General features: G+C 29.9%; 1 protein-coding gene across 2 annotated transcripts in view; it reads left to right on the top strand.

The window, feature by feature from the left end:
- LOC111617997 (synaptoporin-like) overlaps nucleotides 1-27676 on the top strand; it is a 66504-nt gene that overhangs the window by 16811 nt on the left and 22017 nt on the right. The window contains exons 1-3 of one of the 2 annotated variants that reach the window (XM_023359407.1): nucleotides 7594-7879; nucleotides 16330-16393; nucleotides 24663-24778. In XM_023359407.1, the coding sequence (XP_023215175.1) occupies nucleotides 16334-16393; nucleotides 24663-24778 (176 nt within the window). In that variant the 5' untranslated portion in view covers nucleotides 7594-7879; nucleotides 16330-16333. Of the gene's footprint in view, nucleotides 1-7593; nucleotides 7880-16329; nucleotides 16394-24662; nucleotides 24779-27676 lie in introns of those variants that run through there. The other variant, XM_023359406.1, reaches the window with a different exon arrangement.

The following is a 27676-nucleotide window of genomic DNA, read 5'->3' as shown; positions in this document are numbered from 1 at the left end:
TCTCTAATTAGTCTGGAAACGGGGGACCTAATTCTTGCATTCTGTGAAAACGGGTAAGATTGGCTATAATGTAATTATCTTAATCTTCATTATCGTTACTTTTTAAAAACCCAGCGAAGCAGGTCCTTGCAGCTAGATTCTAGATTACTTAGAAAAACAGTCTTTTATATATAAAAAAAGCTATATTACATACAAATGTACGAACAAATAAAAACCCAGCGAAGTGGGTCCTTGCAGCTAGTGATAAATATTAATACTTTAAATTTATCTTTTTTTTTTTTTTTATTCTGGCACTATCATATCGCGAATCTGTTCAACCAGTTATTGGAAGTTAAATAGTTATTATTGAAAGATTAATCGTAGGCCACATAAATTCATTATGTGGGCCAGATTTGGCCATGCCTGCTCTAGGCACTTTGTTCAGTCCCAACATTTGTTTTGAGCATTACATTTTTATTTTCTTATAAAATGAGTTCAAGAAACATTAAACAGTTTTATTTTCTTACATCATGTTCAAATATCTTTTGCCAAGGGTTGTATTCTAGATAAATGAATTAAAAAATATTGGTTTGATGCAAAAGTTTCTGGAATTTTCTAGATATCTGTAGAATACTTGAAATTGTTCTCTGACAGATGGCATTGGAAACTTTTTGTATCATATGTAAATGAAGTGTGTTGAGGTGCACAATCATAAGTGAAAAAGAACTAACTATTAGTTTGGCTGCTTAACCGACGCGAAGAGAAAAAGGAGGCCTACCTGGATTCCTGTCTATGAAGTCTGGGATTCATTTGAAATGGTTGGCATTGCTGGGACCACCTAGTCCAGATTACTATGTCGTGGAGGTCACGTCTAGCTCACCAGTGAGGAGGTCACTAAGACATACCTCTTGAGAAGAAAATCAGTTATGTGTATCAGTCCAATTACATCTATGAGTAGTGTCGTCGTTGTGTCGAATGAATGATTCCAGGACAGATAATGGAGTCCAATGGTCGTTGTTACAAGTTTATTTTACAGAACTATATATCAAACTATATTTTACAGAACTATGATCAAAGATGCAGTTTCTTCTGACACCACATAGGTCATGAGTATCTATATGGAGACTTGGGGTAAGCAAATAGTGGAGGATTTGAGAAGCAATACAGAAATAAGTTACTCAAACTAGAAATTTATATTATTAAAGGAATTTATTAAAGCTAAAATAAAAATGCATAAATGAATAACTAACAAATCTATCAAAAAGTTATGAGCATTTTCATTCATGTATGTCTATATGTAGAGATAGCTACAATCAATTTTCAAGATGATATTTATCTGGGGTTCCAGAACATGTTCCTTGATAGTTGTCCTGGGAGTCTGTCTTTGTTGGTGCAAAATGTCCTTTTAATTCCTTGAAGGTAATCCTTCACAAAAAGAAAGAGCACCATATCATCCTCTGGTGAATGAGAAAAATAAGGGAACTTTCTAAGAAAGATTGAGATTTCCTTCACTTTGAAATTCTCTGAGGCAGATGAGAGCAGACCCTGGGAACCTTGGGAGGAGGAACTCTGCTTTAGGTCTTGTCTCTCTTTTCATACCTTTTCTTTCATCATTAGCATTGGCATCTGACCAAATTTAGTCATCTCTGTGGTTCCTAATAAATGTCCAATGTAATAACTTTAAATCCAGAAACCAACACCTTATTAATTGCTGAAGGAGTTTATTAAAAATGAACGTTTTCTACTCAATAGATCATCATCAAGTTAGAACATTCAAAAATGGAATACAACATAAAATGGAACATTACATTCAAAATTCAAAAACTGATAACATATCAACTAAAAAGAATAAAACTATATATGATACATAAAATGTAAAAATAAATAATATACTACTAAAGCTAAACATTAATACAATCCATCATAACCAAATAGAAGTTACTAAGTTTCCTTTAAAGCAAATAAGGATTGTATTTCGGTTCACGAGCTACTTGTAAGCTTTTCAATGGCAAACTTCCAAGCTAAGGAAAGACCCTCGGTGTCTCTGGCATTAATGCATCTTTCACCAAGTTTGCTCCTGTGTATTTCCATTTTTTCAGCAGTTTTCGCTAAAGTTGGAGAATGTACTTGTCTGACAACTTTCGCTTCCTCCCCAGCCAACCACAGATCCTTGGGCTTGAGCCATCTGGGCCAATATCGTTGTGTTAGATCCTTTTTTAACATCATACTTATGTTCTGTGATCCTTACCCTGAGGTTTCTCATTGTAACTCCTGCTTTATCTTCTTTTTTAATATCCCCTTTATCATTTCTTAAAATCTTGTACAGATTTGGAACTCTTTTTAATACCAAGGTAGAATTTTTAAAGCCTGCAATATCCTTCATGACGCCTCCTAAATATTTGCTGAATGTAAACTTCATTTACTTGGTAGGACCCTGTCTGGAGACTTTTTTATCGCTTGCCTCAAATTTTCTAACAATACCAGCAATTTTGCTTCTCTTATAACCTAAGGTTTCAGCTATCTGCATAATCCTTTTGATCTCTTTAACTCAGTCAATAACGTTTTTGCAGTATAGATATGCCCTTCTAACCAAAACATGAAAAGCTGCTAGTTTATAACGATATGGGTCATAGGACTTTGCCAGGTTATAGAATGGGCTATGCATTGGTTTTGTGAATACACTAGTGGATACATGCCCTTTCCTAAAGACAATGTTAATATCCAACAAATATATCATTATGGAACTTTTCTGCTCTAGCTTCAGGTTGAGGCCATCTTCATTCTCGTTGGTTCTTTCTATGAAATTACTAATTTCTTGATTGCTTCTCCATATTATAAAGATATCATCCACATATCTCTTGTAGTAAACAATGTCATTTCTGAAGCTACACACCACTTTTTCTTCAACTTTTCTAACCATAAGAAGCCCCAAAATTGGGCTTCCCATTGGAACTCCCTGTTTTGTTTATAAGTTTGGCCTTTGAAAGTGAAAAAGGATTCACAACATACAAGGTTAGCCATCTCTATAACGTCGTTTCTGTGATGTGCCAATGTTGGGTTTTCTCTAAACAAGAACTCTATTAGTGATTCCAAACAAGATTCAATTTTAATGGACGGGTACAAGCTCTCGTAATCTAATATTGTTCTCACTTCCTCATCCATCAAAGTAACGTCTTGCAGCTCTCTAACCATCATTGCAGGATCCTTTGCAACCAATATACTACCTTCCAGTAGGGAGGAGATATATCCATGCAACCTTCTTTCTAAGAAAAATGTAGGTGCTTTATGTTTTTCAACTATTGGCCTTATTTCCTTGCCCTCTTTATGCATTTTAGTGAAGGCAAATAATCTAGGGATCCCAGGCCTGGGGTTACAGCATTTCTGGATAAAAGGTAAAACCTTTGCAAGCTTGGAACCCTCCAGTTTCTTGGCTCTTCTATCAATAGATTTAACAATTTTATTGCTGGTCTTAATACATTCCATTTTTCTGATGTACTCTTCTAAGGCTTTACCATAAGTTTGCTTTTTCATTATAACCATTTGTTTACTTTTATCAGCTCTTGCCACAGTTAAATTGTTTGCTTTCAACCAACGCTTAGTATATAGGATGTCATTGTTCCTGCTTCCTCTTTTTTTCCACTTTTCTTGATTTTTTAAAACAGTTCCAACGCACATAATCCTTCTCTATCGGATCTAATCCAACAATTCCTCTTTTGATCTCCTGGATGGAGATTTCCCAATTCCCTGCATTTTCCAGGACGAAGTTCAGGCCATTGTTCATAAGCACTTTTACCCTATTCGGTACTTCAATTTTGTCCCAAACAACGTATGTTGTAATGTTCCTCCCAATCTTTCTTAAAACCTACTAATCAATAATCCACTTCATTTTCTTAATATAGCGTTTTGTTAAGTTCTTATGAACATTATACATAAGACGAATGACTCCTAGTTCATATTCATAAGCTTATCAGGACTTTCATTAAAAACCTTGTTTTCAAGTTCAATGAGGTGATTCAGGATCCCATACTTTTTATTTTTTGTTAATTTAATAGACTTCCTTAGGCACGCCAAACAAAAATGTAGTTTTAGCGAGAGGCACTCTTTTGGGATGCAGAGTCTAAAGATTGACATGGGAAAAATTTTGTTTTTTTAAACACTCTCTTAAAAATTCCAACTTAAAATTAGCCTTAACTAGTTTTAACATCAACTTCCTGTATTCCTTGTAAGGTTCAGCTGGTGTCACCATGTTAACATACAACAAAAGTGTACTCAGCAAAAAACAAATCCAGTAAAAGCTTACAAGTAGCTCGTGAACCGAAATATGATCCTTGATTGCTTTAAAGCAGTGTTTTTCAACCTGTGGGTCACAACCCCCAGGGGGGTCGCAAAGTATTACACAGGGGATCGTGGGTAAAAGAAAAAAACAAGTGTTTTTAGGTTCTACACTACAATAAAAATAACTACAATCTCAGTGAGAAGTCTGTGCCTGTTTATTTTACAGTACAATTGGTTTTTGATCAATATTTTGGTCTCAACAGAAAAAAATTAAATACGTAGTTTTTAAAATCACTGATATAGTTTTAATACGGCGGCCCTGGGGGTCGGCAGAATTTTTTAACTTGTAAAGGGGTCGCGTATTCAAGAAAGTTGAAAAACACTACTTTAAAGGAAACTTAGTAACTTCTATTTGGTTATGATGGATTGTATTAATGTTTAGCTATAGTAGTATATTATTTATTTTTACATTTTATGTATCATATATAGTTTTATTCTTTTTAGTTGATATGTTATCAGTTTTTGAATTTTGAATGTAATGTTCCATTTTATGTTGTATTCCATTTTTGAATGTTCTAACTTGATGATGATCTATTGAGTAGATTGAAAATGTTCATTTTTAATAAACTCCTTCAGCAACTAATAAGGTGTTGATTACTGGATTTGTTTTTTTGCTGAGTACACTTGTGTTGTAATAACTTTAAATTATTTTAAACAACACTTCCCTGAATGAGTATTGATCTTAGGAAGATGTATCATTGAAGAAGGGAAGTTGGAATTTGATAAAAATTCATTTACTTCCTTGTTGAAATTTGCAACATTAGACTTTGTTAATCTTTTAACAATTATTAAATGCATAATCAAACAATTGCCTTAAATAATCAGGCTATAAATCTGCTATTTAATGATATTTAGGGCAATTGTTTGGTTATTTATCTATATATATTCATCAGGCTTCAGAATATTTGATATACATTAAAGTACATAATTCTTACAGTACATAATTATTAATGTACATAATGCTTTTTATTATAAAAAATAATGACCCTACTTCTCACAGGAGATTCTACCTCATCTCCAGACATTACACCATTCAACTACTATCTCTTTACTCCATAGAACACTTTGAGTGAAAAGCAGTTTGCTGATGATGAGATGAAAATTGCACTTGTGGAGTTCAAGTCAAAACAATCTGAGTTTTATTCAGCAAGATCCTTGACTTGCCCAATTGATGGAAGAAGGTGCTGCTTGAATGTAATGGCAATTATTTTCTTGGATAAACTATTTTTTGTTTTTGAAACGTTGTACTATAAAATTCTAGAAAATACCAGAAATTTTCTGCATCAATCCAATACAATAACAATAGTGAAAAAGTAAAAAAAATAAATATATACATTATATTGCTTTTCAAATTATTTTTTGTAATTTTTTAATTAAATTTTTGAAATACAATCTGATATTAATGCTATATTGTAATAATTATTATAATAATATAAATTTCATTCAAAAATAAAATTATGGACACATGCAAATATTAAATACAAAAAGGCTGTTTATGAATTGATATGCACATGAGAATAATAAAATTTATATAGGTGAAACTAGAAGATGGAAGAAAATTAGAAAACGTAGTAAAAGAACACATTTGTTCAATAAAATACCACTTCTAAATTTTGTACAGATATTCTGTAGTCGTGCATAACCTGTGACAGTGTATATCTTGCAGAATTTACAAGAATGAAATTAAAACTTTTGTATAACCTGCCCCACTATATACCCCATGCTTCCAGGGCAGTTGTTGAAAGCAAGATAATTACTGGTATGCATTTAAAAGTTACCATCTAAAGCATTAAAATATTGCTTGTTCTGTTTCATTTCTGTTAACTCATTGTAGATACACAAAAATAACCAAGCCTGAATATTATACAGTAAACATATTATTTTTGGATTGTAGTTTGACTAACTATTAATAATTAATGTAAAATAATTATTTTTTAAAGGCGCAGTAGGTGGTTAGATTGTTATCTTATACTAAAATTAAGTTAACTAATAATTACAATAACTTTTTAATTAAATTTATAGTTTTATTTAATGATTACTAAATTTAATTCAGAATAACAATTAACAAAATTGAAACTAAAGATGACATTATCTTTTTGCTTCATTTTTTGAACTCTAATGTAGAAATCCATTCACCCTTCTACTCACTGTCCATCCCTGTAATTTCATTTCAGATGTTTGTGAACTGTCCCAATTATGTAAATTAAGTGTAAAAATAAATATCATTTATTAATTTTATGACTAACTTCCTTTGTCCAATAATCATGATAAAATCTGAAAAAATTAACTGTGCAAGCATGAGTGTTTAATTTTAAATTTTCATAAGCTCTAATATAATTTCTGTACTATTATTTATTGCTTTGTTTTTACCAAAAATTAAAGTAAATTTTATTATTTTTTTATCATCANATATTGTTAATATGTTATCTAACACTTTTGTTTTATATATGTATATAATATATAAAACAAATATGTATATAAAACAAATGCAGGATGGTCAAAAGATAACTTTACAAAGCTAATAATATAGACAAATACTTTTTATTACATAACTTACAGGATTTATCTATAAATAGTATTCTGTTTCTTAACAAAATCATTGTTTGTTTGTTCAGATATTTATTGTAATGTATAAAGAACTTCATCCCATCAACAAAAAGTTTTTGTTCCTGTTGCTGCAGCCACCTAGCAATGATAGCTTTTGCTTTTTCATCAGTAGTGAAATGATAACTATGCATGTATTTCAAATGCAGAAATTATAAGAGATCAGATCCAAGCTTTAAGGGAAATGATGATGAAACTCCCATTGAAATGACTATCAAATCTAGTCTAATCTTTCTTCACTCATATTTTCCTATTTACTTGCAAACCTCTGACACCATTATGCAACGCTATGATAGGACATGACAATGTCCAAATATACCTTAATGAACTGACAATGGATTTCAGCAGATGAAATCTTTTTGACCTGCAAAAATTGAATGATTACTTGTATTTCTTTGTGAGACAACTTTTTTAACCTTGTCATCATTTGAACATGTAACATCACAACTGTCCTATACTGCATCATTGTAACCACTGAGGTTGTCAATCTGAATCATTATTAATTAGGCCTACTGCATTGTAGTTACACACAACAATGTTTTGGTTTTTAATTTGTGGGCCTTGTAAAGTTATTTTTTATCATCCTATTTATTTTAGTATTGTATGTTAAATTGTACAGTAATTTTACTCTAAGGTAATATTATACAGTCTGAATTTAAATTTGAATATATTAGAATTTAATTAAATTATTTATGCATTACATTTTAAAAATTTGATTTCTTACATAATCTAAAAAGTTGCATCAGAAAGCATGGACATTAATACCTCTGTAAATTGAAAATGAAGTCATGGACTCCTATTTTTTTACATTTAAATGGACCCTCATTACATTTTGGATTCCTCATCGCTATTAATGGAAAATGAAAAAGTTTAATCAAAATTGATCAAAAAGATTTTGAGAACAAACACAATTCTGTAAGCCACATAGAAGAGGCTTTGCTAACACTCCATCTCAATGAAGGTATCAAATTTGAAATAGAAAAAGAAATATAAATAAATATTAATTATTTAGATGTAACCATAATGAGTTCTCATTATCCCTGGGAATTGTCCCTGAGAGGATAATTTAATTATAAGAAAATAAAAAAATCATTATCTAATATAGAAAAAACATTAGATTTTTAATTGAATACACTAGTAAATATGAAATACATTATTTTTAAAATGTACATTGATAAAATTAAAAACCAAACAACTGATGATTTGAACGACAAAAATAAGTAAAAGATGTCTTTAGAATGTTACTACTAAAAATTCCCAGTCCAATACTACAACCACTGGCAAAATATATTTGAACATGATGTAAGAAAATGAAATGTAGTTTGAACTTACTTTATGAGAAAATAATTAAAAAAAAAAAAAATACCTAGTTTGTTCATTGGGTTATGAAGCGTTAATCACTTTAATTTCAAATGAATAAACCAAACCATTTTCCCATAAAGATAATTTGTATGATACATAAAGCAGTATTGAAAAAAAGTTTTTGAATAACAATAGTAATAAAAGGATTACATGCAAAATAATGGAAGTTAATATTTTGTTGATCCTCCTCTTGATCTTATTACATCTTTTATGCATCTTGGCACCAGAAAAATTAATTTGTTGAAGTTATTTTACTTCAGCTAATTTTAATGGCTTCTTTAAGTTTGTCTTTATTAGTTGGCAGTCTTTTATCAATGAGCATTTTCAACTTTGTTTATAAATTTTCAATAGGGTTTAAATCTGGGCTATTTGCAGGCCCTTGGACTTTAAAAATTCTTTATTTAGTTTGGCTTGATGGCATGTGGCATTATCCTGCTGAAAAACATTATCAGCATCACCAAAGTGATCTTCAATTGTTGGAATCGGAAAAGATTTTAAAATTTCCTCATACCCTTCTGCTGTTATAGCCTGTTTAAGAATGTACATATTTTCAGATTCAATAGCTGACATACAGTCCCAAATCATTAAACTTGTTGGAAACTTAGTGTTCCTGTTCTGGCAATCTTCCTTAAATTTCTCATCTGCACTTTTCCAAATGAATTTTCTTCCAACATCACCACACCCAATTCATATATGACCCTCATCTGAGAAAATAACCTTTTTCCAGTCTTCTACAGTCTAATTTTTGTGTTGTCTTCATTTTAAATGAATTTTTTTTTTCTTCTTCATTGGTCAGAAAGGGTTTTGCTTTGGCTTTGCAAATGAAAATCCCATGTCATTCAGCCTATTTCTTACTGTTTTATCATAAACATTTGTTTTATTTTTCTTCCATTCTGCATTTGGTTGTTTGGAAGGTAATTTTTTAAACATTTTTTTTCAATGGGTGATATTGAGCCTTGCTGGTTTTATATCTGTAACTTTAAACTTTTGCCAAGTGTAATTTACAGTTCCTAAGACATACTAATACCCACAAATGCTACTTTTTAGTTTTTTTACATTTTGTAGCAGATTCATCATTTTTTTCTCACACCATTATTAAATTCCTTGACTGGACCATTGTTTAAGCAAAGACAGGTAAATATCACTATTTACATAGAAAATGATATTAAGATACCTCTTAAAGCTAATGGATTCTTCTACTCAAATTAGTATGCTCAAATCCGTAAATTTAGAACAGTGTTCAAATACTTTTTTTCCAATACTGCTTTATGTAAAAGTATTTTTTGGGAAAATGATTTGGTTTATTCATTTAAAATTAGTGTTAAACACTCTTTTTTTTATATTTAGTATATCTAATGAATAAAATATATATGTTTGTTGTTACTCCACATTACTAAATTCATTAATAATAATTAGATACAACAAAAACAAAACATTTATTTACCTTTAATATACACAGACTGAAAACTTGGACAGACCACACTTACTTCAAAGTCTTCCCACCTAGAAAATCTCAACCATGTCCTCTTCATTTTTTCCTCTAGGTCAGGCGTCATGTCTTTTGAATAATAACAATTTTTAAAGTTTATAAAATTAGGCATTTATTAACATTAATTTAAATTTAAAATGATTGTGAATCTTAAAATAATTATATATCTTGAAATAATTAAGTCTTTAAAATACAGTAGAGCGTCGTTTATTCGAAAGAATTCCAGTCAGCAAATTTAATTTTCACTAGTGCTGTGGNCCCAATCTTTCTTAAAACCTACTAATCAATAATCCACTTCATTTTCTTAATATAGCGTTTTGTTAAGTTCTTATGAACATTATACATAAGACGAATGACTCCTAGTTCATATTCATAAGCTTATCAGGACTTTCATTAAAAACCTTGTTTTCAAGTTCAATGAGGTGATTCAGGATCCCATACTTTTTATTTTTTGTTAATTTAATAGACTTCCTTAGGCACGCCAAACAAAAATGTAGTTTTAGCGAGAGGCACTCTTTTGGGATGCAGAGTCTAAAGATTGACATGGGAAAAATTTTGTTTTTTTAAACACTCTCTTAAAAATTCCAACTTAAAATTAGCCTTAACTAGTTTTAACATCAACTTCCTGTATTCCTTGTAAGGTTCAGCTGGTGTCACCATGTTAACATACAACAAAAGTGTACTCAGCAAAAAACAAATCCAGTAAAAGCTTACAAGTAGCTCGTGAACCGAAATATGATCCTTGATTGCTTTAAAGCAGTGTTTTTCAACCTGTGGATCACAACCCCCAGGGGGGTCGCAAAGTATTACACAGGGGATCGTGGGTAAAAGAAAAAAACAAGTGTTTTTAGGTTCTACACTACAATAAAAATAACTACAATCTCAGTGAGAAGTCTGTGCCTGTTTATTTTACAGTACAATTGGTTTTTGATCAATATTTTGGTCTCAACAGAAAAAAATTAAATACGTAGTTTTTAAAATCACTGATATAGTTTTAATACGGCGGCCCTGGGGGTCGGCAGAATTTTTTAACTTGTAAAGGGGTCGCGTATTCAAGAAAGTTGAAAAACACTACTTTAAAGGAAACTTAGTAACTTCTATTTGGTTATGATGGATTGTATTAATGTTTAGCTATAGTAGTATATTATTTATTTTTACATTTTATGTATCATATATAGTTTTATTCTTTTTAGTTGATATGTTATCAGTTTTTGAATTTTGAATGTAATGTTCCATTTTATGTTGTATTCCATTTTTGAATGTTCTAACTTGATGATGATCTATTGAGTAGATTGAAAATGTTCATTTTTAATAAACTCCTTCAGCAACTAATAAGGTGTTGATTACTGGATTTGTTTTTTTGCTGAGTACACTTGTGTTGTAATAACTTTAAATTATTTTAAACAACACTTCCCTGAATGAGTATTGATCTTAGGAAGATGTATCATTGAAGAAGGGAAGTTGGAATTTGATAAAAATTCATTTACTTCCTTGTTGAAATTTGCAACATTAGACTTTGTTAATCTTTTAACAATTATTAAATGCATAATCAAACAATTGCCTTAAATAATCACGCTATAAATCTGCTATTTAATGATATTTAGGGCAATTGTTTGGTTATTTATCTATATATATTCATCAGGCTTCAGAATATTTGATATACATTAAAGTACATAATTCTTACAGTACATAATTATTAATGTACATAATGCTTTTTATTATAAAAAATAATGACCCTACTTCTCACAGGAGATTCTACCTCATCTCCAGACATTACACCATTCAACTACTATCTCTTTACTCCATAGAACACTTTGAGTGAAAAGCAGTTTGCTGATGATGAGATGAAAATTGCACTTGTGGAGTTCAAGTCAAAACAATCTGAGTTTTATTCAGCAAAATCCTTGACTTGCCCAATTGATGGAAGAAGGTGCTGCTTGAATGTAATGGCAATTATTTTCTTGGATAAACTATTTTTTGTTTTTGAAACGTTGTACTATAAAATTCTAGAAAATACCAGAAATTTTCTGCATCAATCCAATACAATAACAATAGTGAAAAAGTAAAAAAAATAAATATATACATTATATTGCTTTTCAAATTATTTTTTGTAATTTTTTAATTAAATTTTTGAAATACAATCTGATATTAATGCTATATTGTAATAATTATTATAATAATATAAATTTCATTCAAAAATAAAATTATGGACACATGCAAATATTAAATACAAAAAGGCTGTTTATGAATTGATATGCACATGAGAATAATAAAATTTATATAGGTGAAACTAGAAGATGGAAGAAAATTAGAAAACGTAGTAAAAGAACACATTTGTTCAATAAAATACCACTTCTAAATTTTGTACAGATATTCTGTAGTCGTGCATAACCTGTGACAGTGTATATCTTGCAGAATTTACAAGAATGAAATTAAAACTTTTGTATAACCTGCCCCACTATATACCCCATGCTTCCAGGGCAGTTGTTGAAAGCAAGATAATTACTGGTATGCATTTAAAAGTTACCATCTAAAGCATTAAAATATTGCTTGTTCTGTTTCATTTCTGTTAACTCATTGTAGATACACAAAAATAACCAAGCCTGAATATTATACAGTAAACATATTATTTTTGGATTGTAGTTTGACTAACTATTAATAATTAATGTAAAATAATTATTTTTTAAAGGCGCAGTAGGTGGTTAGATTGTTATCTTATACTAAAATTAAGTTAACTAATAATTACAATAACTTTTTAATTAAATTTATAGTTTTATTTAATGATTACTAAATTTAATTCAGAATAACAATTAACAAAATTGAAACTAAAGATGACATTATCTTTTTGCTTCATTTTTTGAACTCTAATGTAGAAATCCATTCACCCTTCTACTCACTGTCCATCCCTGTAATTTCATTTCAGATGTTTGTGAACTGTCCCAATTATGTAAATTAAGTGTAAAAATAAATATCATTTATTAATTTTATGACTAACTTCCTTTGTCCAATAATCATGATAAAATCTGAAAAAATTAACTGTGCAAGCATGAGTGTTTAATTTTAAATTTTCATAAGCTCTAATATAATTTCTGTACTATTATTTATTGCTTTGTTTTTACCAAAAATTAAAGTAAATTTTATTATTTTTTTATCATCAGTTTAAGACAGTTTAATGAACAGAATACTAATTTTTTTGAAATATTTGATATATTACTGGTCTCAGTTATACATTAAAATTTTTAAATTTGCATTTAAAGTTGACAACTTTTGCAAGTTATTATTTTTTTTGAATGTTACAAAATCTTTCCATTTTTCTATCTTTGAATATCAGATAAAACCTCCTTTCTGTTTTTGCTTATGTTAGTTTCTTTCACAGCAACTGTCATTCCGTACTACTAAGGTGATCAACTATTTTACAATGAAAAGGAGGACACAAATAAATTGAAGAAAAAAATATCGTAATAAAAGAAACATTTTATTCATTGCAACAATAATACACTATAATAATATCTACTGCATGTTTATGTGCCGTGTAATATTTCATTAAGAAGTAAACAAAGCCACTTCCACATGGTGTGCTCTTTCAGTCTTTTGTGCGGAGCGCATGCGTCTCATAATCACTTCTTGTCGCACTGTACCAAGCCTTGATGAATCATCACATTAAATACAAACACATCACATACCACGGATTGGCTTGGCATCGATTGAATATGGAGATTTACAGATTAGTCTTCAAATATTGAAAAGGAGGGCACTTTTTGAGGGAGGACAGAACTTAAAAAAGAAGGACTGTCCTCTCTAAAGGAGGACGATTGGTCACCTTAATACTACATTATTGCTTGTGACTTGTGGAGATTTCTGATTGTAAAATATCATCCATCATCTCTTGTTGGGTTTTATCAATTTCTTGCATAAAACTTTTGAGAACAGCTGTCTTTTGTAACAGTTTGCATTGTATGTATGATTCAGCAATGTGTATAATATCTATGCATTGAGCACTGTAATGTCAAGACTATTGTAAAACATAACAATATGCTAGTGTTTTGTTTGTTTTTACATGCATACTGCTGTACCATTTCATCTGTAGTATTAACACTTTTGATTTCAAATTTAAATGCCTTTGTGTCCTTAATTTATTAATTTAAACTTAAAACACCAACTAGGACTGTGATAAATAAAGACTGTTTTTCTGACTTTGTTTACTTAATTTGCAGAACCAGTTATCCAGTATTATAAGTCCTAATAATAGATAAATCCTAGTTGATGTTTTAAGTTTAAATTAACTTTTGATTTAATTGTACATTATTACAATTTCAGGTTTCTTTTTCTTGTCTAGTTCAATAGTTGCATCTTGATGCATTGTGCTTAGCATAGTGATTTTTCTTTTTTAGCTTTGTAGTCATGTCACTAAGATGTACAACAATGACATGTACCCTGTGATCAAAAAGTACAAGAATGATTCAATAAAATGCAAGATTTGAATTTATTCTTAAAAATTTATTTTGTCCCCTTCAGAGTAATCACTTCCCGCTGCAATGCATTTATGCCAATGTTTTTCAATCCTCTAAACATGCTTTAAAGTCATTTTTGTGAAACCCTTTCAGGACTTACAGTGAATTTTGTTTTATGGCATCAGTTGACTCAAAACAGTGACTACTAAGAAAGAATTTTAGTTAAGAAAACAGGAAAAAGTCACAGTGTCATATTAGGTGAATGCAGAGCTTGCTTAACCATATTTGTTGAATTTTTGGCCAAAAATTCATGAACAACAAGAGCATTGTGTGCAGGTGCATTATCATGGTGAAAAATCCATGCGTTTTCAGGCCACAAGCCAGGTTTTCTATGAATTGCTTCACTCAGACAAAGCAACATATTCAAATAATATTCTCTGTTAACAGTTTGTGCAGTTTAGTGGCTACGGCTGTTTGAAAGGTTTTCTTCCATAAAATTAATCGATACTAGACTAATTTGACTCAACATTTCCAAATCACATATAATTTTTGGGAATAATGCATATAAACTATGCTATAAACAAAAAATTGAAGGATTACTTACCAAGTGCGTACCATTCAAAGACGGCATTGCTTAATCTTGTTTTCGTCGCGGAACAGCTCATCGAACGGTGGGCGCATGTTTCCTGATAAGTTATTTTTCTGCGAAAAATTCACTGAACTTTGGAGACATCATTAATATAAATATAATTTTTATGGCCGTTAAATAATAAATGGTTTTTAGTAGGTCCGCTGCTCGTTTAAACTCAATGGTTTGTGCAATGTCCGCTATTGGTCCAGATTTTACCAATCCTGTCGCGACACAAGTTGGCGATGACATTTTACTGTGTTATACGAGTCTCTTTTAGCTTGTTATACAATTATATGAACACAAAAACGATCATAATTTTTTCGCCATGTTATACCAATTCGTGTTATATGGACCCATGTCATAGGAGGGTCTATTGTACTGTACTTGAGAAGTGACACATTGCAAGCCCAAATCTTTTAAAATTGCTTGGCAAGATCCAAATGATACTGGAACAAATTTAATAATATTTCTATTACACAACAATTATTGAGCACCAAATCTCTGACTTGATGTCAGAGATTTGGTGTTTATCAGTTGTGTTGTTTATCAGTTTAACTGGATGGTATACCAGAGTGTGATTCATCTTCGTCATGTTCTCTGCCTTTATCTTTTAATGTACCTTAATTTCTGGTAGGTTTTGGTTAAGTCAGAAAATGTATGAATGCAAGTCTTAGTATGACTGTGAATGCAGAGATCTTAAATATGAAGGAATCACATGATACTTTTGGGATGTAGAAAGGATGGTGGTCTGATTGATTGTATACTTCTGTGGTAACATAACTGTTCTCAAGTGTTATTGACAAGTCTAGAAAATGCCCTTTTTTATGGCTCTTTTCTTCAGTTTGAATTATAGTTTGTATAGGTTATTAATTGTTCTTAAAAACTTTCAATATCTGGTTCACCACACCACAGAATGAGAATTTCATTTACATATCTGTTATAAAGGACAATCTTGTCTGGAAACTCTGGTAGCATGGAAGATCTGCATTTGTAATTTTGGAGTGGCTATGTTCAATTGCATTATGGAGCTTTACAGGAGTAGGATGGTAGTTAAAAAGTATAAAAATAATGTTATGTAATTTATGGACAATTCCTTATTAAATATTAATATGAAATAAAATAACTTGTGCTTCTCATTCTTTTCCAGCAAGTAGTTTCTAGGAGAAAACTAACATTTTCAGCCACTTTAGTGGCTCTCTTCAAGTAAAAGTTTGGTTCAGTTTCCAGATGTTTGACAATTTAAATCAGTTAAAAAACAATTAAATTTTTAAAAATTTTATTGGTTGTTTTTTTAATGAGAAAAGAGAAACTACCTACTTGAAAAAGAGTGAGATGCATAAATTATTTTATTATATATTGTTTCAGCTTCTGAGGTGTATTTGATTATTAACATGAAATTTAAGTTTTTATTGTAAGTGAATTTAAATATTATAATTTAAAATTCTATACTGATAAAATATTTCATATTATTCTTCTAGTAACATGGATCTGAATTTGCGAGTATTGATTGAGCCTCGAGGATTCATTAGAGTTATTCAACTTGTAAGTCATTTACTTCATCTATTTTGTTATTTTTTGAATTTCTGACTATTTACAAAAATAAATTGGTGGTTATGTCATGTTTTACTATATTCATTGAATAAACTGTGTAATTATTCATCAGTTACAAGTTAGTTATCATGACTGTTTAAACATAATTCTTTAAGAAATATGAATGATTACAGATCAGATACTTTTTGAAATTAAAGTAAATGTATAACAACCATCAATAAGACAAAATAATGGTCAAATATTTTTAATATTATATCTATACATGTATATCATTTAGAATCTAAATCATTAAGACAAAAGAATAGTATTCCATAAATCAACATACACAATAAGGTTTTAAAAAAAATGAATAAAAAAAACTTGATACCCTAAATTAGAAAAATGTTTTTCTTTCTGTTTACAAATAATTTCTCTGTTCAGACATAACAGGAAACAGAAAAACTATTTGTAAACAGAAAGGAAAAAGAAGAAAGTCAGTTTTTGAAAGGAAAAGCAGACACAATTGTAACACCAAAACTGCAATAAGCTAGCTGCCTGCATGCTCAGTTTAGTACTTTTAAACATATAGAAATTTTGTAAGAAATCTTTGATATTTTTAGATTTTTATTTTAGTTGTAGCTAAGGTGGAACATGGGGTGAATTTATATGTGTGTTTTAAATGAAGTTAAAATAAAGTTTTAGACTTTCCTTTTATTCTGTGTTGGTTTTATGAAATAATAACATTTTTAAACTTAATACTGATTAATTCACTACCCTTTTGCCTAAATTTAAATCATCATTATAGTTCTGTTCATTTAAATAAAATCAAATATTTTAAGTTAGTAGCTATATGAACTTCTGAAGAGTTTATAAATACAATATGAAAATACTTTTATTATTGTGCTTGCGTGCTTAGTTAACAAATTAACACTTCACTTTGTATAAATCTTTATTTCCGAAGACGGCCTCGGCTCTGCAGAGCACCACCGAAGTTAGGAGTAGAATGTTTACAAGCATATTACATGTAAAACAGGTTATATAACAAGAATATGTTAGATTACAGCTATATGTTTTAGAGTTCAGCTAATGTACTTGGAAAATGATTGACTGCAGAGTAATTAATTGACTGCAGAGTAATAAATTAACAGTGATTATTAAGATGTCTCACATCATACATTCACACTTTTTCAAATATAATAGATATCATTGCTACAAACTGAATTAGTGATGTGCTGTGTATCCATATCCGTGGATATCCGAGGGAAAAAAAAATTCGTATCCATATTCATTACTTTTAGCAGATCTTTAACAGATCTTTTATCTTAATGAATTTCATTTCTTATATGAAATTTTAAAGATAGGTAGCAATAAAATACTAATAACTTCAATTCAAATCACTTTTTATTTTTTAAAAACACATATTTGGCACATTCATATTGCAAAAATCATTTACTATCGTAAAATATTTCCATATTACACTACTAAACTTCTTTGTCGACATTGTTTTTATTTTAATTTAACTCAACACTCTCCAAAAACACAAATGTAATCTATGCTATCCCGTGTCACACTAAACTATAAACAAAAACATGCAGAGTGCAAGTCAAAACACGTTGCGTTACTAACGCAAAGCGTCAACTATCGGTCCAAGGTCACATGTACGGTGCCAACTGAGTACGAAAGTTGTGATCCGTATCCATAGATCTAGACACTAATGATCCGTATCAGTATCCATATCTGCAGATATACATTTTTAATGATCCGGCACATAACTAAACTGAATGTGTTCCACATTTCATAAATGGACTGAAGAGCCTGTTACAAGTGATAGTTTTCTTTCACATGATCTAGTTGGAAGCTGTGCTAGCCAAGGTACCATATCTAAGCACAGCAGCTAACCATGTCTATTTATGACAACCATGCATACAGTATTTTCTATATTTTCAATTGTTTTGTTTTTGTACTTGGTAGAAGCAGTGGTTTGTGATAGATCAAAGAAAATATGCCATCTGTCTATTACATAAATGAAAAAATGGTCAAATATCTCACTGGGTCAAATAGTTCACCAATGTAACTGGTAGACATATCTACCAGTTACATTGGTTAGAAAGAAGCTTGATGGGAGCATTTTCTACCATATTAAATAAGATAAGACAGGAAAATTACATATTTTTTTAATTATTTTGATATGTATCAATATTTGACAAGTTATTGAATCATTTGTACAATACTTTACTTAGTCAAAATTCTAAAATGAGAGATTCATTCTGATGATTTACTGTTAAACTTTGAGATTTATATTCTGAACTTTGTATGTTTAATTTATTAATTTTGTTTTATTAAATATAAATTTAAACAATTATTTTGTTTATGTACACTTAAATTCAAATAAAAATACTTACAGATGTTTATAATGAAATACAATTTTTTTTTTAATAAGAGGTTCTAAGTACTCTTATGGAAATTTAAAAATACTAATGTATCAGAAATACAATGTCAGAATTTTCAGAAATACAAGGTCTAGTCAAAAAAATAACTGAACTGTTTGAATTGGACAAAGACAGTGTGTCCTAGTGTAATGAAGTTGACAACAATGTGTTCATGATAATCTACTGAGTAAACTGCTTTTTTCGAATTGTTGATATCTTGTTTTGTTCTTGTGTTGTTGTTATTTGAGTGAAAGCTGTTTCAGTGTTTGTGGCGATTTTTACTATGTGCAATTTACAGGCGAAACAATGCAACATGAAGTTTTGCATAAAACTAGGGAAAACCTTTACATTAAGCTTGATTCAACTTTTCTTTCATCATTAGCATTGGCATCTGACCAAATTTAGTCATCTCTGTGGTTCCTAACAAATGTCCAATGTAATAACTTTAAATTATTTTAAACAACACTTCCTTGAATGAGTAGTGATCTGAGGAAGATGTATCATTGAAGAAGGGAAGTTAGAATTTGATAAAAATTCATTAACTTCCTTGTTGAAATTTGCAGCATTAGACTTTGTTAATCTTTTAACAATTATTAAATGCATAATCAAACAATTTGGTTATGCATTCCTTACATCGAGAACCGAGTCAAAATAAAATACAAAATGGCGACACTCTCTACAAACAGGCAGTAGTGCGAGATTTGTGCATGCATTGTTCGTTGGGAAGTTGGAAATACAAATATTGTGAAATCAAATTTTGACTCGGTTCTTGATGTAAGGAATTAACAAGTTGATTCCTTAAGCTTGATTCAAAAGTTGAATCAAGCTTAAGGAAGACAATGCACTAGGTCGTGCCTAGTGTTATGATTTACCCTATTCAAAAGTGGTCGTCAATTGAAGATGACCCTAGATCAGGAAAGCCTTTGACCTCAACTGATGACATGCACACTCAGAAAATCAGAGTTTTGCACTTAGAATTTTTGCCTCAAGGTCAAACAGTCAACCATCAGTACTACACAGGTGTTTTGAAATAACTGTATGAACAAATTTTCAAAAAGAGACCAGAGTTGTGACAAAGACAACTTACTGTTCCTTCACCATGACAATGCACCTGCTCATTCAGCCTCGTCAATTTGCCAATTTTGTGCCAAAAATCAAATGACTGTCTTCCCCAGTCTCTCTACTCACCAGACCTGGCTCCTTGCAGTTTTTTTCTTGTTTCCAAAATTAAAATTAGTGCTGAAAAGGACACCTTTTGACACAATTGATGACATTAAAACAAATTCATCACAAGCATTGAAGGACAGTCTGAAACAAGCTTACCAGGACTGCTTTGCAAAGTGGAAACATTTCTGGGATAAGTGTGTGAATAGGGGAGGGTAGTAGTTTGATGGGGTCAAGGACCAATAATCTGTAACTTGAAAAATAAAAATTAAAAAAATAAAGTTTGGTTATTTTTTTTAATAAACTTCGTACTGGTCTAAGAAGACTGAAAACTTTAGAATTTAAAAATATATCATTTGTATTTTTAGTACAAATGATATAATTTATAGTAGTATAAAAATACAGTGATATAATGCAAAATATTTTAAAATTTTAATATTCCAATTGATTTTAAACTAGAGGCTGATCCCCTAGAATAACATCAATTGGCATATTGAAATTTTAAAACATTTTTCAATTTTAAAAATGCTATGTTAGTTAGGCAAAATTATAAATTTGAGAGAACTAATAATCTAATATTGATAAAATTTGTTTTTGAGATGTTTTAATTTTTTCTGAACTTCTCACAATTACTCTTCATGCACACAATTTGAGGGCAGGAGTTAATGAACTAGTATAAAAATTAAAACAAAAGTGCAAAATACACTCTGTCACAAAAAAATGTATGCACCCAGAAGAAATCGAGCCACAATCACGAAAGTTGGTAGTAAAATTAATGGTAGTAAAATTAGCAATTTAGTGATGTCAAAAACACTTGCTAATTTTTATCACATTCACATAGTCTTCAGGCAACATAGAATGTTATTCTAAAAATACTGTTAGAATATTCATTTGATGGGGAAAAAGGAATGCGTATTTAAATTTGCAAATATTAAAATTCAAAAGTAAATATAAATGAAAATATTGGTGATATAATGATTTTAAAAGAAAAGCAGATAAAAGAATAATAAAAATAACCCATAATAAATTAAGAAAAATTAGGAATAAAAATAAAACAAGTAAAACGGCAAAGCCGTATTTGTGACAAGACTATGTCTCGGAGACTCACTGCTAAGCGGGATCACTTCAATGCTCACGTACAGAGTTGCCACTCACAACATATGAAAAAACCTGGGTCTGGATGGGAAAAACCCCAGATTATTTACACAGAAAAATTCATGATTAAAATGTAATTATAAATACTTTATCATAGTACATTCATGCTGTTATAATTACAGATACTATAATACAAATTTAAAAAACCATTTATTACCTAATTTACACAGTAGTTAATGTTATTTCACAACTACTCTGTTCTTCTTTTTCCATTAACAGTACTACACAATCTTTATGCTCTTCTTGTTGCTTCTTATACCTTTGGTGGCAAACTCTTTGTACTGCATCTCTAATTGGTTTGGGTTCATACAGCAAACAGCTAAAATTTTTCCTACTGATCACTTGTTTAGCAAGCAACCTGTTCTTTGATGATTCAATAGTTAAATTAACCCCAGTGTTTTTGAAATTGCTGTATAAATTTCAAAATAGACATAAGTCATCCGAAATTTTAAGCAGCTGGAGTTAAGATGTTGCTGTTTGTGTTGCAATAGCAAATGATTGTGGAGTATGATTTTATAGCTTGAGCAGGTGCTTAAGTGTATCTGAGTGTTTTTAACTCCACGTGATTCAGGATTCAGCAAGTAAAGTACCAAGCTTTTCATTTTTGTTTATAAAATCTAAAATTTTTTATTATTTAAGTAATTTATTTCAATAAATATAAAATGACTTATATCATTATCCTGTTTTTTATAAGAATTTATCTTCAGAACCTTTGGAGAAAGATGACAATTTCTCCAGTGACGACAATTTTCTTTCTGACAGTGACTACAAATCAGATCATCTGAGAATGCAATCAGTCCTTGATAGTGAAGTAGATGCCAAAGAGTTACCGGCAAACACAGAATCATCTGTCATCAGATTCTGTATAATTTACTATGTAAAAATGGAACCACCGAATGGTATAAAGAACCAATGTTTATACTAGAAATGACTGTATTACATTACTGCATATTGATTTTTTTTCTGTTGATTTGTTGTAAAATNAGTTCCAGGTAATTGAAAATAAAACAATTTTAATCTGTGTAACTGTGAGTCTGCAATCTTGTACACCAGTATGATAAGTCCTATTAATAGAAATACACTGATATAGTGATAAAAAGAATAATTTTGAAAACAAATTATATTTCGGAAGTAGGTTTTAATATAAAATTATAATGATGTGTCATCTAGTTTCAAAAACGTTTTGATGATGAAACAAGACATCTTCGGTCAAACGGTCAAGGTCAGCACGTGGTGACCAGAAATGTGTGGGGAATAACACAAGACAGGTAAATGGGTCATTTTCAAAGATTCGTTTGTCAAAATTCGATTTAGCAACATTTGCTTTTTGAACTTCACAATGCACATGTTTGTCAAAATTCAATTTCACAATATTCGTATTTCCAACTTCCCAATGAGCAATGCATGCGCAAATCTCGCACTACTGCCTGTTTGTAGAGAGTGTCNTAACAATAACTTAAAAATAACTTAACACTAATTTTTTTATCTTTTCTGTTTTAAATATTTTTTTAAAATTTTTTATTTGCTGCTTTTTGCTTTCTTTCCTTCACTTTCACCAGCAGTTTCACTGGCTAGAGGTTGCTTGGTAAAATATCTATCCAAAGAGGTTTAGCTTTGCCTACTTTCTAAAATGATTTAGGCAAATGTCATTACTCTGAGCAGCAATACGGCCAGTGTGAACCTTTTTGGGATGTTTCTTTTCAATAAAATCAGTCACTTTCTTATAATACCTCAAGATATCCTTTATCGAGCGAGATCCTTCCACAACGAAGCAAACACACGGACTGAGATCAATGAACAGAAGTGAATAAAAAATGGCGCTGCGAACTAATGTAACGTCATATGGTGAGTTTTTGTTTGTATCGTGGAGCAAAAATATGTTCGAATTTCATGTCGTATCCTGAAAATTTCGTATTCTGGGGCGTTCATATCCTGAGGTACCACTGTACTGTGATCCATATGCCTTGGATTTCTAAAGTAGACTTGTTACATGGTTCTAATATAGAAATATATAAAGATTTCGAAATGAAAATAGCTTTGTGTTCAACACATTGTTTGAGTAATGATGTTTTGGCTTATAAAGTTAAGATTAAGATCTAATACATTCCTGGATAAAATCATCCAGAAACATAAATTTTAAAAATGAACATTTTTAAAATCAATGAGCAATTCTTTATTGTGACATCATCATAATGCCAGGCTGCAATTTTTAATCATATTTTTAATTTATTTAATTTAAAATATACNTGTACAAAAAAAAAAAAAATAACTATAGTAAAGAAAACACTGAAAAATGCATTTTGTAGTTGTAAATGTATAAATAACCATAATAGAATAATAATTGATAAAAAAATGTAGTTTTATTTGCACTTTACCTTTGAGGATAGACAATGGTAGAGGTGTAAACTGGTGGCGGAGGAGAGGGAGAAGGGAAATAATACTAAAACTTAACTTACGTAACATAATGTAACAATAACTTAAAAATAACTTAACACTAATTTTTTTATCTTTTCTGTTTTAAATATTTTTTTAAAATTTTTTATTTGCTGCTTTTTGCTTTCTTTCCTTCACTTTCACCAGCAGTTTCACTGGCTAGAGGTTGCTTGGTAAAATATCTATCCAAAGAGGTTTAGCTTTGCCTACTTTCTAAAATGATTTAGGCAAATGTCATTACTCTGAGCAGCAATACGGCCAGTGTGAACCTTTTTGGGATGTTTCTTTTCAATAAAATCAGTCACTTTCTTATAATACCTCAAGATATCCTTTATCGAGCGAGATCCTTCCACAACGAAGCAAACACACGGACTGAGATCAATGAACAGAAGTGAATAAAAAATGGCGCTGCGAACTAATGTAACGTCATATGGTGAGTTTTTGTTTGTATCGTGGAGCAAAAATATGTTCGAATTTCATGTCGTATCCTGAAAATTTCGTATTCTGGGGCGTTCATATCCTGAGGTACCACTGTACTGTGATCCATATGCCTTGGATTTCTAAAGTAGACTTGTTACATGGTTCTAATATAGAAATATATAAAGATTTCGAAATGAAAATAGCTTTGTGTTCAACACATTGTTTGAGTAATGATGTTTTGGCTTATAAAGTTAAGATTAAGATCTAATACATTCCTGGATAAAATCATCCAGAAACATAAATTTTAAAAATGAACATTTTTAAAATCAATGAGCAATTCTTTATTGTGACATCATCATAATGCCAGGCTGCAATTTTTAATCATATTTTTAATTTATTTAATTTAAAATATACAGTATATTCTTCACCTCAAATTAGTACTGTAGTGTCTTGAAGTAGAACAAATAAGAGATTAATAAATACCTATTAAATATTATTTGCTTTTAAATTTTTTTGTGATAATTTCTGTTAAAATCAAGTATATTTGTATTAAAAAAACATTATAAATATAAAAATTACTATAAAAAGTATTGAAAGTTTAAATGAAAATTATATCATTTATTATGAATTTATAGTTTTATTATAACTGAAAGTAAAATGTATTTTTTTTTTTTTTTTAGCTGATGTCAATATTTGCTTTTGCCACCACATCTGGTTTTGATGCAACTACAACATTTGAGGTTATATGTACAGGCTGGAGGAAAACATATCATTACAAATTTGAATATCCATTTAAGTAAGTAATTTGCATTAACAGTAAAAGTTTATACTGTCATCTTATGAATTCTATTTTAAAGATTATTTTCAAATATGCAACATATAAAATATGATATGACATATAACATGATTATTTCTTATTCAGCAACTTTCTTCAGTTCAGTTCTTTGATCTTTAAAATTTTTGTGATGTAATTTAAGAATACACAAACTTCAAGCTTTTTAAGTTTAAAAATATAGTATTAATTTTAACTTAGGACAAAAATTTAATTTATTACCAGTAATATAGAAAACCTGATGTTAAAATGGAAGCCCAAAAGTTTAGAGTAAAATAAAATTTTTAGTAACTGCTTCTTGCCCTTACATTAATATTATTTAACAATTGTTTTTTACATAAACAAAGACTGTTGTAATTCATATATTAGGGCTTATCATACACAGCAATCAAATATTTGAAACAATTTATTAGACTTTGGTTATCATAAAGACTCTACCATTTAAAATTTATGATTATTACAAAATTAACTAAAATGCATTTTGAAAATTGGGTTTCCTCTTCAGTTAGATTATTATTATTATTATTATACATAAAACCTATAAATTTTTGTAAAAAACACGGCTATACATTGGTGACATAAAATTAATTTGTTTTTAAACTACATTTGGTACATTTCCTTTTTACATTTATTTTCATCAGTCATACAATTAAGGCTTGTTTAAACCATTTTGAATACTTCACACTATGATTTTAGCAAATACATTTAAAATACAAGTATATCTCTTTTTTTTATTTAAATGTTTACATTTTACTTTTAATCTTTTCAATTTTAAAATAATAATGGAGTTTATAGTACAGTAGAGCGTCATTTATTCGAATCAATTGGGAATGAGTTGTTCGGATAACTTATTTTTCAGATAACCGATTATGTACAAAAAAATATATTAACCTATCCCATGTTGAAACTTTTCTCCATTGTGTGTCACTTTGCATTGAATTTTCATTGATGTTAAGCCTAACGTAAATTTTTTAAAATAATAATCATGGCTATTGTATAGTTAAAAATTATTTCTTTATTTTGTACAAACAAAATAAATATATTGAAAAATATAAAAACAAAAAAATTATATTTTGGAAGTTAATCTAGTATCAAAAACATTCAATTCAGCATGACACAGTCTGACTGGAACGCTTTGGTTGATCGGCATTCGGATAATCGACGCTCTACTGCATTTAATTATTATATTTACTTTATGATTTATTTAATATACACAATTATTGTAAATTAAAATCTTTTAAACTTGAAATGAAACATATTTGAAAAACAATGTGTTCCATTTTGGAACGGTTTATCGTAAGCCTGAGGATGGCCTATATTAAGTAGGTTGAAAAAGTTTGAGAAATAAAACAATTTATGCTCTGCAAATAATTCAGATGTGTTGATATAATTAGTTGTAGTTGCTGAGAAGGAAGTGGATAGTAACAATAGCATGGTTGTCCTTATGCTCAGTGTGTCTGAGAAAAACATATGCGACTCAAGAAAATAAAGTCCTTAATGAAACAGTTTCATCAGATATGTAAATAGCTTCATGGGCCTAAATTTGGTTGTTTTGAAAAAAATGACCAACAGGTGGTAGAGTTTGTGCATGAGATGCATTGCAAAAGCATGGCAATTATAATGAAAGCAGGGCTGTGGAGTCGGAGTCAGAGTCGTGGAGTTTTGGTGTTTTAGCCGGAGTCGGAGTCGTCAAAAAATCCGCCGACTCAGACTCCTTTTTACTTACCACTTTTTATATATATAAAATGGAAAAGTATTGTAATCGTGTCAAATTTGACCCTCCAAGTTTTTTTTTGCAAATTTACACGTTTGGAGACCTCCTGAATACCTCAAAAAAGTCAATAAAGGGGAAAAATTTGCATGCATGTGTGTGTTGGTGTCTAATTTGTTTATTTTCTGTTTTGAGATATTAATACTATTAAATTTTGGTTCTTAATTAAAGGTCGACAGGGTGAAGACCTAAAAGTGGTCATGTGTCATATCTCTTAATGAATATTTTACTCGATATTAGCGTTCAAAATTTTAAAAAATAAAATAAAACTCATCTCTACTCTCAAAGTAAGCTTTTTTGCCATTTTATAATAATACAGTAAAACCCGTTAAGATGTTCTCGCCTAAGATGTTAGAATGTATATGGGACACAATTTAGTTCAACCAAGTTGACACTTAATAACTAACTCCAGTATTAAACCATCTGACTTCGATTCTGACCACTCTGACCACAGAAATTATTAGGCTTCAAACAGGATGAACAAAATCATGCCCCCACACACAGTCTAACATCCACACATATAAAAAAAACCTTGAATCTTTTGTATATCTTAAAATTTCAAGGTGCCCAGAGTCCAAAAATGTAAAATTTGGGAGGGGTCATTTTTTGACCGAGCACTACACTTTCCCTCTGTCGTATATAACAGCCGGAAAAGTAAAAATTATCAAACACATATTTATATATTACTTAGAGAAGTCTTTTNCCGCATCTAAAATAGTATAAATAGAAGCAGAGTTCTTTACGGTAAGCCTTACGAGGAAGGCTTACCGTAAAGAACTGTCCATCCCCCATGTTTAACGGAATAATATACAGCCTATGTCCACCCTGAAGTTCCATTCTAACTATTGGTAAAAAAATTTTTTAAATCGGATGAGTAGTTTCGGAGATTACCTGCTGCATACAAACTAACATACATACATACATACAAACATTACCTCTCTATAATATTAGTATAGATTAGACTAGAATTTGTAAATAATTATAGTCAATATCAAGACTATAATTATAACAATTTTGAGGCTAAAATATATAATTATGTTTAATTATTAACTAAAAAAAAAGCATTCAGTTTGTTTTTATTGGACAGGATT

The sequence above is a fragment of the Centruroides sculpturatus genome, unplaced genomic scaffold (assembly GCF_000671375.1).
Source record: "Centruroides sculpturatus isolate CEXI.00-Female unplaced genomic scaffold, Cexi_2.0 scaffold36, whole genome shotgun sequence".
In the NCBI taxonomy this organism is placed as follows: Eukaryota; Metazoa; Arthropoda; class Arachnida; order Scorpiones; family Buthidae; genus Centruroides; species Centruroides sculpturatus.
The sequence above is the reverse complement of the archived record's forward strand: the minus strand, read 5'-3'. Positions and strand labels throughout refer to the sequence as shown.